The sequence below is a fragment of the Apaloderma vittatum genome, unplaced genomic scaffold (genome assembly GCF_000703405.1).
Source record: "Apaloderma vittatum isolate BGI_N311 unplaced genomic scaffold, ASM70340v1 scaffold15227, whole genome shotgun sequence".
Classification (NCBI taxonomy): domain Eukaryota; kingdom Metazoa; phylum Chordata; class Aves; order Trogoniformes; family Trogonidae; genus Apaloderma; species Apaloderma vittatum.
Genome location: NW_009726924.1, coordinates 7,548 through 18,952, shown reverse-complemented (window position 1 = coordinate 18,952; position 11,405 = coordinate 7,548). Strand labels below are relative to the sequence as shown.

The 11,405-nt window shown below is 39.5% G+C and overlaps 1 protein-coding gene across 1 annotated transcript in view; it reads right to left on the bottom strand.

The window, feature by feature from the left end:
* The window catches only part of LOC104276986 (rab proteins geranylgeranyltransferase component A 2-like), a 41,609-nt gene that overhangs the window by 23,926 nt on the left and 6,278 nt on the right, over positions 1-11,405 (bottom strand). Inside the window, exons 5-8 of the mRNA XM_009873483.1 lie at positions 11,186-11,390; positions 10,611-10,727; positions 9,850-9,970; positions 7,670-7,895 (exon numbers count right to left, since the gene is read on the bottom strand). Coding sequence (XP_009871785.1) covers positions 7,670-7,895; positions 9,850-9,970; positions 10,611-10,727; positions 11,186-11,390 — 669 coding nt within the window. The remainder of the gene's footprint in view (positions 1-7,669; positions 7,896-9,849; positions 9,971-10,610; positions 10,728-11,185; positions 11,391-11,405) is intronic.

The window sequence follows — 11,405 nt, the reverse complement described above, 5'->3', positions numbered from 1 at the left end:
TCAGCAGGTCTGTAAAATTCAAAAAAAAAGCCCTGAAAGATTACAGAATCAGACTAGTTTATAGTTGCAATTAGCAAAACGACAGTTTTAAAATGGTCAGAAAGTTCCTGCAGAGTTATCAAGAGGAAGCCAGCTAACTTCCAAAGGGTATTTTGTGGAAGCACAACTGTTATGCCTGTACTCACACAGCAAGGTGATTTCTTTCTCTGCTTTCACTTGACAAACCGTCTGTAATTTCAGCAAGCTCATGACTCATACAAGAGCCAGGTTACTAAGGACTCTGCTAAAAGAGTTCTTTAGGGAGTTTCAGTGGTGAAAAAGTAGCTTAACTATATCCAATAATAAATTCCTAAAATAAAAAAAAAAGAGAAAGACCACTTTAGCTAACATTAATCTGCACCTAAGTCCCACGGCGTACCCTCAACTGAGTTTTGGGCAAAGATTTGGAAAGAACCAGAGGATAACACCACATTGTAACTGTCCTGTAGCTGGGTCAGCACAGCTGTTTCAGCAACATTTATGAGAATTCAAAAGAAAACTCAGTAACCTCTGGCTTATTAAAATGAAGACTTACACCAAATTTTTTCAAGGATACCGCAATTAACAATACTTTTTAGGGAACCTACGTTAAGAATCATTCTTTGGGATGCTAAACTCAGTAAGTAGATGATTTATTTACACGGAAGTATGGGGAGGATCCATCAGGCTATACATTCAACTCTCTAATGAACAAGCATACTAGAAATTACAGCCAAAGCATCGTGGAAATTGTATGAAATTACTCCCCAGCAGGAGGAAATAAAAACTTCAGTGCATTCTGTCCTAGTGTGAAGGCAGTTAGGTGCAAACACACTCTGAAGACGGATCCCTACAGATCGTAAAGTGTGAGCCCTGCTCAGCTCCAAGTTCTTCTGACCTTGTAGGAGCAGAAACTGCTCCTCGCTCGAGGTGCTCGCTGCAGTTACACAACACTTCTGCCCTCGGCTTGGGAGGTCAGGACCACAGGGCAGAGACGCAAAAACGAGTAACGAGAAACCAGTCACCAAGCATTAGATCATCTATAAAATCCATTTATGTGCTCTCTGCCCCCAGAAAAAGACATAAAAATTCAAGTTATCTTAACCCTTAATGAAATTCAAGGACTATTTGACTAATTCAGGAAGATTTGCAAAGCTACGATTCTCTGTGTTCCCATTTAATGAAAAAGGACTCTGCTCCACTACATTTGCATTTACATCCCCGACTTGCTCCAATAATAGACATTCATGTCATTTCCAGAGATCTTCTGATAATACTGTAACGTATTTGTATGTCTGAGTCCTAATTCTCAGGAAGAATACATAAGGCAGAATTTGTACATCCCTGCACAGGCTGAGAGGAATTTACTTGTTACGAGACTGTGAAGAGGTAACACCAAATAATGTATTAGATAGATTTCCTTCACCTGATCATCACCTTAACTATTAGAGCAAATACTGACTGAAAGATTACATCATTAAAGTATTCGAACTTTGTGCTTCTCAGTTCCAAATATGTTTGTAAAATAAAGAAAGAATGATCAAGAAAGTTATTTTCAGCCTTTTTTAATATGCAATGTTACATGTAATTTCCATATAGTACAGGGTATATTTTAGGCTGTGTAACACAATTTCCTGACCGAACGCTTTTCTACGCCAAGTTAGGGATCAGAAATCAATACACTTTGACAATTTTTGTATGATTCAGAGCATCCCACGTGATATATTTCCATGGCTGAAGGCCTTCACGAGGTATAAACTTCTGACGAACACTCTATTTCTAGTGAGCGAAACAGCAAGGAGCAGAAAAGCTGTCATATTTATAAATAATTTTTTAAACTATGAACTGACAAACGTTTCACTGACGAAAGAAAGGATCTAAACCGCGAAGGTATTTTGCAAAGTTTCATACACTGAGAATGCATTTCACAACAAAGGTTATTTCCAAATTAGAAGTCTTTTCCTGTCAAATTCTGAGAAATAATGTGGGCAAGGACACAAAAGCATTCCATAGCTTTATTAACAACAATGCTCACTGATCTGTGAATAACCTGAAAAAAAATGAAGATTATTGAGTTACTTTACCAATCTATCCATCCATCACTAGTGAACGGGTCTCAGAATGATGGATTATCTCACTTCCTTCATGTTTATCCCCAGAAAGCGTTTCTCCTGAGAGGGAAAAACAAACAACCCATCCTACAAACAATCACGCTAACTATGCTTGCCCATTTTGCATTCATCTGCCCACAAAGTGAAGAGAAATAGATCAAGTTGGTCTTTAAAAGCCAAATTACATCAAAAGTTTTATTATTCCACTGAAAAGCAAGTGAAAACAATTACGGAGAAAGCACTGCAGCTAACCTTGCCAATCAGTATTTTAGCAAAAATCAGGCAGAACTGACAAATTGACAATGATTTCAAAATAAATTTTAAGGTCCAAAGAAATGGAATAATTCTAAGTGCTATAAATAAATAGAAAAATTATATGTTTTCAAGTGTAGGGCTAAACTATCACAGACAGAGGGACCTTTTTTAAACCACTTGTGACTCTTCCACACTTGCACAGAATTGCACATGTGCCAAGACTTAAATCTGTCCTATCCGACAGCCACAAGGCATGAACGTTGCTCGAGTTCCTCACTAATATGTCAATCCATACAGTTAACACCCAGAAAAGTTCGGCATATTGCTCATGCGTAGCGACACAATAGTGTATAGATTCCAATGAAGATGATGTCGCACCAAATTTCTGTAATAAGCATTTAGAATTTATATATTAGTCAGGTGCCCTAATGTCCAGCCTGGCTTTCAGAACACTGAAACCCTCCTCGAGATTGTAACGGGGATGTAATTGGAAATGTTAAAGTACTCAAGACTACCTCAGAAGCTCTGACATTTGTAGCAGATAATAGCTCAAATGGAAGGGTAAAACCTGATTATTCACTTTTGAAATATATACAGGAACCTTCCAAATCGATCATATGATCCATCATCTATCAGCCTGGACTCTTCATCTTCTTGTAAATATAGGGATTGAAAGAGATGAACCATCTTCATCAGATCCTTTCTCCATCACAAAAATCACTGGCACTCACACAAAAATGACTGATTTCCGTTGGAATCTGCAACAAGTACTTGAGAAAAAGGTTACCTCGCCCACCAAATACACACACAACGTACAAGTTCCAAGGCTATTTATAGGAAATGCAAGTCATTAAGTGACTACTCAGGGAAGTCAGAGAGTCCCTAATTCCTACCGCAAAGCAGCCGAAGACATTCTACCCCCTGAGCATCTATTGGCACGGCCACAGCTGTTAATTCTTGGATGACTCCTAACAATGCGAAAAAAAAGACACCATGTGTCACCCTGCAGGAGACGACAGTGCCCGACTCTAAAACCTCAAATAGGAAAAACCTGCACTAGTACTTCTCAGAAAGCCTCGTTTCCTTTCAAATGCTCCTACCTGCAAGAGTCCAGAAAACAGAAGCTGAAACAGAAAAAAACAGAAAAAACCCAGAAACTGAAGTGAAGTGAAACTATGCAGAGTGTCCAAAATTCAGTGTTCCCACAGGAAGCACTGAGAAAACTCACAGAAGTGAGGCCACAACCTACAGCTGCCTTCTCAGCTGACATTCCTGAAACAACACCGGTTGTGGGTGAAGAGAACCACAACTGAAAGCTTCCAGGAAGATGTCCTCTCCAAGGAAAAATGAAAATAAGAGGCATATTTCACCGAGGTGAACTCTGAAAGTGAACTATATGTAATGATGTTTGTAAAATAGCACTTCTAAACACTCCTGAAGACCATAAAAAACTAAAAAAAAAAATTCCTTCTGGAAAAATGGAAGGAAAGAAAGGATATTCAAGGTGAAAGAAAGGAGATTCAAGGTACAAGAAAGGAACTTTGTACCATATGCAACAGCAAATATATTCTCCTATTTGACTGCGATTTCAAATTTTTAAATCAAATGTATGTTCTTCCCCAGTTAAAAAGGAAAATTTGGATGCTGACAAGTTTAACACCAGCCTCCTATACCGGAAAATATTTGGGGTATTTCCTAATGTTTTCTAAAAACAGAAAAATACCCATCAAAATCACACTAAATATTCTAAACATCGAATCACCAAGACTTTACAGCTCACAATGTTGCCCACTCGCAGTTTTTCTTCAGCAAAATCTCATCAGGAAGAAGCAAGCTGTGCTGCAGCCAGGCGCTACGGGCTCTGTAACCACTAACCTGCACGCCACACACTGATTGCCCCCCCGGCCTTACGCACACAAGTTTTGGGGTTTTAGGTGCACCCCATGGCATGTGTAGAAGGCTTGCCTTCCTCTTCCTCAAGCAGGAGATATGACTCTATTCCTTTTTACCAGGCATAACACTATTACTGCTTGGTTGTCAAGGAAGTGATGTAAGAGTTTCACACCGAGAAGTTGGAACCAAAGGAAGCTGTTCATGGGCCAGTAAAGTTTTGCTGCTTCTCAGCACGAGGCTTCCAACGACCTTCCCTGTACCACGAATCCAATTTATGGAGACAGAAATCTCACATCTGTACCTCGACATATTGGGAGGTACATTACAGTGATATAAAAGTTTAATTTTCTCTCCTAAACCATACCTGTTTCAACCAATAAAGAACTAATGCTGCTTTTACTCACTCGAGTGTCGTCCGTAGTTATAACCCGTTGTACTGTTTATGCAGAATTCATTTGGAATGCAAGGATGTGACTTACAAATGCCTTTGACTCATTCCCATAAATATGCACGCGTGCCATTTATAACAGTAGCCTTGATGAGAACACACAGTGTAACTGGCCGCGAGAAACGCTTAAGAGGTTTACATTAAAACAGAATATAGAGCGGCGGTTAGAAATCATACAACAGGTGACACCTTCCTCTGATAACCCGGTGATAAAAGCTGTAGGGTGTGATGTATAGGTTGTGGCGGCACCGCTTTACTCTACGGTCTGAACAGCTTTCCTCAGCTCCCGCTCAGCTTGAGCAAGACAGAATGCACGAGGCAGACCACACACAAAAAATTGTGATTAATCTCAAAAACCCCCTAATTCGTGATTGCCTCCTGAACTGTTCCCTCAAAACCAAAGATATTTAAACTTCATGTTTGTAATACACATCTTTTAAAAGCGTGATTACTTCTTGGTTTAGCAGAGCAATTTGTTTCAGCTATTAAAATACTGCCCTTATTGTACTTAGAATTTAGCAAAAAAAGAACCTAAAATGCAGCAAACAAGGGGCATAAATAAAACAGCTTAAGCCATCTGAAGAATTCCTGTGACCATGGAATGATTTTCTGATAAGAATATTTATAAGATTTTTAGACACTGCGAACGCGAACTCTTGAAATATATCGCTGTTACACGTCAGGAAATTGCACGTGCTGGCAATTAAACAAAATAAAGGCAAAGGCCTTTCAAGACTGCAAAAAAAAATTATATTAAGAAGAACCTGCAGTGGGAAATTGCAACTAAAATTCTAATCTCCATTTTAATTATTAAATTTCCTTTCCCCTCAGGTATTTGAAGCCAAAGAATTGCAAAACTTGTGCTCCTATAATGAAGCATCCGATAAGATTTTGATTTATTAATCTGTTGGTCACGTACAAGCTATCTGGTCCCACATGAAGTCCTATGAAGACAGAGAGACACCCACCAAATCTACAAACACACGTTCTGTTGGACGACTGAGAACCTACCCCCAAAGCAATTCCTGTTCGCACCCTGTCTGACTGGGAGCCCCATGACACAAGTCCACAACTTGTAAAATCCCCCCACACACACACACAGCTGAAGGTAGAGACGAAAGGCTGTTTATAAAAGATGTTCCCAAACAACATTTCTACTCAACGTACTACACAACACGGAAACATCAGGCAGCCTCCATACGTACATCATACAGGACATTTCCACTTGGCCTTCATTAGTTGCCAACGAAGAGCTTCCAGAAGGCGGCTGGTGCCAACCGGCTCCTTCACAGACACCTTTCCTGAACTGTAATTATTCCAGAATGTTCCCATCAACACATAATTGCATCCACCCCACACGCTGCCAAATAGGCTCAAGCTGCTGAGGCCGTTCTTCTGAAGTATTGTTATAGGGAAGGAAAACAGAATCTATCATACGGACAAGACAGGAAGATAAGGTCCACCAGCACGCCGTAAACTAGAATTTCTTAAGAGTAGCACAGGTAAAAAGCAGAACTTGTCCGCCAGCAAAGCAGGTAAGACTCTGCCCTGATATTTAAATGAATGAATGATACCCAAATATATCGTTTACATGACAAAATGGCCTCACCATGCAATAGTGGGTTTTTTTAAATGCAGCTAATGTTTACTTCAGACCTACAGGTTACTCCATTCAAACCTCCCAGAGAGCAGATGGAAAGGCTGCCTGCCAGCAAAAGAAAAGATTAAAGAAAAAACCACCCTCAGCCTTTTAAAAGCCAGTTGAACTGTTGGAAACAATAGAAAATTAAAACCACCCACCCTCTGCACACGTATTCTCAATGGTCCCCAAAAGCAGCCTCTGCTTGAACCACGATCCCCACACACCTCGAGAGTCGCGCTAGAGACGACATTTTCATTGCCCACAAAATTCGAGCAAAAGGGTTGAAGTGGATGTTGTTTTATCCTAGAATCAATGTGTTTTTTCCCGTTTTAATCATCTTCTAGGGCTCAAGCAGCAAGGAACTTATGGCTGCTGTTCAAGATGTCAGGCTGTAGCCTCTGCTTGAACCACGATCCCCACACACCTCGAGAGTCGCGCTAGAGACGACATTTTCATTGCCCACAAAATTCGAGCAAAAGGGTTGAAGTGGATGTTGTTTTATCCTAGAATCAATGTGTTTTTTCCCGTTTTAATAATCTTCTAGGGCTCAAGCAGCAAGGAACTTATGGCTGCTGTTCAAGATGTCAGGCTGTAAACCTGCAGCGTGTGTATGGCCCATGTAACCGGGCGCCATGGCACCCTTTCTGCTCTTCAAGCCACAGGTGGAAGCTTGCGCCCTGCCCAGATCAACAAAACGATGCCAAGATAATAAGGACAGGATTTCCCATCGGCTGCTGTGTTTGTGTATGTCTGTGATGTAATAAACGTGAAAGAATTAAAGAAGTTCTTAATTTTGTAATAAACTGGACATGTGGCACAATTTTTCTTCTTCCACAAAAGGCTAGTTCATTATTCAACACCTACCTAGGGATGGTAGGTGCACGCTCAGCATTAACTACTAACCCCAAACTAAAACAAGTAACTTCAGGAAGACTAAACCATAAATTTTCTCATCAACCTACTGAAACGCACAATAATCCTTTTGGACAGACATCACTCCAAGTCTCCTCCATCAGTTTTAATGAGGGTTGGCTACGTGCGAGTCAAATCACCTCTTTATCTTTTCCTACTACTTATTACCCTAGGCTGCCACCGTGACAGTCAGCCATCGCAAGTTGCAGCCGTAATAGCAGGGAAATTGCTTCCAAGTATTAGAGTAACATAATTTCCAACAGTTTATAACACAACTGAAACCACTATGACACTGTTAGCATGACGATTCCTATAAAAAACTTTTATTACTGCGTTAGGTTCCCAAGGATTTCCTGCTGGGGAGGAACGTTTTAGACAAGCAAAGCTCACCTGCAGAAGCACTGGGGGATCTCTCCTTGCCCATACAGAGGAAACAAAAACGGGGTATTGCCATAGCGGCCAAGGCACTGGAGAAATTTTTTTGTTGCCTGAAGACCTTCAAGAGTGCCACAACCGGTCTCCGAAACCATCGCAATAGAGTGAAGAATGAAGTGCTGCAAGCTGGGCGTTAACTTCTGCGTGGTCAAGAACTGAGCAAATGTACTGTTCTCATAGTCTGAGGGAAAAGCAAATTCAGGTAAAGGGTACGGTGTGACATTTGTGCTTCCTCACAACTGAGTATTTTTGTAGTCAAACAAAAGCATCTGAATTTTTCAACAAACATCTTTGCTGAAGAATGGGATGAGGAAGCAAATCCTCCCCTTCAATGCTGTTCCTGACGTATTTTGAAATTCAAAGAAAAACAAGTCTTGCAGGAGATGCTGGATGCAAGTGTAACGTAGCACCGGCACATCACTGAAAAAACTTCCGTTAAAACCTAAATGGTTGGTTTTTTCCCCAGAAAATGACTGTATTTAAGCAACAGCATACTTTCATACTACTCAGAAATCTGCTCTTTAGCTTATGTCAATCATAGATAAATTCAGAGATAATTCAGGAACAATTCCATCAGTGCTGAGACTGGTATTATCAAGCTATATACTCTGCTCAGATTCAACCACTGGTTTATTACAAATGTATCTTACTACCCTTTGTATAGCCGTGCAGCAAGTTGTAAAATGACAGGGATTTTTGTTTTACCATTCTAAAGAATTCTCAAGTTCTTCCTCACTTCAGACTTCTTACATAACCCCAGATTTCACGGAAAAAAGTTTTTTAAAAAAAATTCTTCACTATCATGAACTTTCTCTATTAAAACTTGTGCCTTCCCACGGATGTTATGATGTCACCAAGAGCAATTTTAATTTTCTGAAGTCTTTACTTTGGATTAATCTGACTCAAAATATTCCCAGTTACTTCCCAAGCTATTTTAAAGTGTACAAACAAAATCTGTTTAAACTCTAAAGTCATTTAGGTACATGAATAAATGGATTCTTTTGAAACTGATGCGGCATCTCCTTTTTTCTACTTAGAAAATTTTCTACGTACTCCCTATATTTTCACTTTGAGCACCTCCAATTCTTTCGCCAGCAGCCAACCTAGAAATTACCTGGAATATAGAAACCACTTTGGTCTAACGAATTTTTCCCCCGCTCAAGGTTTTCTGGAATTCACTCCAGACTCTCTCTTAATCTCACCAGATCATTCTCAATACTGATCCATTCTCTCAGCGTATGTTTAAAATCCTTTTCTCTGACGTTTGTACCTAGGAGTCTTTTGTTCAAGCAATCACACCAGTATCTTAAAACTCTTCTGAAAACTAGATTCTTTCCAAAACAGTGCCTAACTGAGCCACTGCCAAGCTACAAAAGCACTGATGTGCTTCAGTCCAAAGTTAAAGTCAATAGTTTAACTCTTCCTCTCTCCTCATTATTTCTTTTTGACAGATTTTTCTTTTTTTTCTTTGCCTTAGTTTACTTTTAGGCTCCAAGAACTGAGAACATCACTTTATTCTTTGTACCTGGAGGTGCACAAACCCAAAGCACCTTCCTTGCATCATCCAAACCTCCTCTTTGACCTGATGCTCATTATTCTTTGCACATTATGGCTCAAATCTATTCAGATTTTCAAATAAGCCAACAGTTGATAAAGGCACTTTGAACTTGTCCTCCACAAATGAAAGGCATTAAATTATTTTTACTTTCAAAGTTAAAAAAATTCCATTTTCTCAATTTATGATCTTGTAGTAACTTATCGTGAAGATTTACAGATAATCCAAAAAAAAAAAAAATCAGAAAAGAAAAACCAGATACATCACACTAAATTAAAAACAATGCCTGGGAGGGGGGAGGAAACATCTAAAAATTATAAAAAGCATTTTGCAACCTTGCTGTAAAATGTAGTTCTGTTGTTGAAGAAAAAAGTAAATAATAAATGAAGTGAGATCTAGAAGAGCAAGTGCTTAAGTAGAAGAATTTAACATTGAAGTGAAAAGGTCAGAGAAAGGTCAAAGCCTACTTTGACAATGAATCCATGAAAATAAACTGCGTAAAAACACAGCAGAGCTATCAGAACCCTGCAGAACCGAGTGAACTCCTCAGAAGAGTGTACACTGTTCCCCAAAACACTACCTTGGTACTCTGCAGGGTGCTGGTCATAGTCCAAACAAAACGTCAAAAACTTCATGAGCATTCTCTTCTCCACCATGGAGAGCTGTCTGCTGTTGAAGACGTCTGCTCTAGAACAAGGTACCTGGAAGACAGGTTTAAATCCATACCCTGGATGTGAAAAGCACGACGTGACGCTAAAATCTCATTACCTAACAAATGGTTTTAATTACTATTTTCTATTACAGATATTTGCTTACGTATTTATTTCCATTATTTTCTACTATAAGAAAAACTATTAATTCCCCACAATAAAAATATTTTTAAATATCTTTTTCAGCCTCTCCCTCTTGTTATTTCCCTTCAGTTTCACTTGTGTCTTTGATAAGTCAAAAGAGTTTCTATTAATTAACTGTGTCAAAACCTCCTGTTGCCAATGAATTCTCTGGTGAGTAGCAGAGACAAACCAAGTCTATGCTATGAATCTGAAATCCCAAAATGTATGAATCTTGAAGAATGAACTGCCCAGTGTGTCATGGTCTAAATATTTGACACGAGGCACAGAATTATGTCAGTAATTTATTGGATTGCACATTTTTATTTATCATCTTTTTTAAAAAAAAATATTTACACAACACATATAAACACCCTTTCATTCCAGAAATTAAATCAAAATCAGAATCTTAAAAGACTAGCTTAGTGCTACGAAACCAGGAAACCAATTTTAAGCTTCTCAGCTTCAAAGCGAAGAGCTTAAACATACGGCAGACGTTGTTTTACGATACCTGTTCTACTTTTCCTTCTCGAAAGGCAAGAATCCGTGTTGCATTTTTAAACTCCGCATATCTGCTAACATTCGACTTAATCAGGAGGTCAATTAACAGGCCTCGGGAATAAAGCAGCTGCAGAGTGAAGAAAGAAAACAATGAGTAAAAAGAAAGTGCTTCCACCAAAAGAAAACAGCGATACCAAGAGGATTCATTTGGAAGGTGTTTTCTCTACCTATTTACAAGTACATCCTTCGAATAAAATAACATTAAACTAACCAACGCGACCATGCAAACAGAAAAGACAAAGTAGCCCACAGCAGAGAAAGGGAGAGATTACTTCAGAGGTAAATTTCAGGAAATTCGTGGACTTATTTCCGAGCCATGTTTTACGGTCTCCTCGGTTATAAACAAACACTAGAGAGCACAAATGAAATCCCTCTTATGTAAAGGTACTGATTCCTGCTTATTTGTCAGGAGTTTCTTTTTTGCCTCAAAAGTGCTCCGTCCGCCCTCCTCAATATGAACGATTTTTAAAAAATTTCCACGTTTTAAGCAAAGTAAATGTATGAAAAGAATCATTCAGCTCCTACCTTGGAAACTAAGTCAATATTAAACCTCCTGCCTTCTCTAACAATTTGGGAATACGTAATCTTCTTTGGTTCTGGGGCAGAACTTTCCGAGGACGCAGCTTCGGCTTTTCGCGATTCCAGAGTGGCCTCCTCTAAAGCCGAACTGTGCGAACTGTCGCCCTCCGAGGCTATTTCTGTACCACTCCCTTCCGCCGCACTCGCCGGCTCGGGGCCCGGAGCC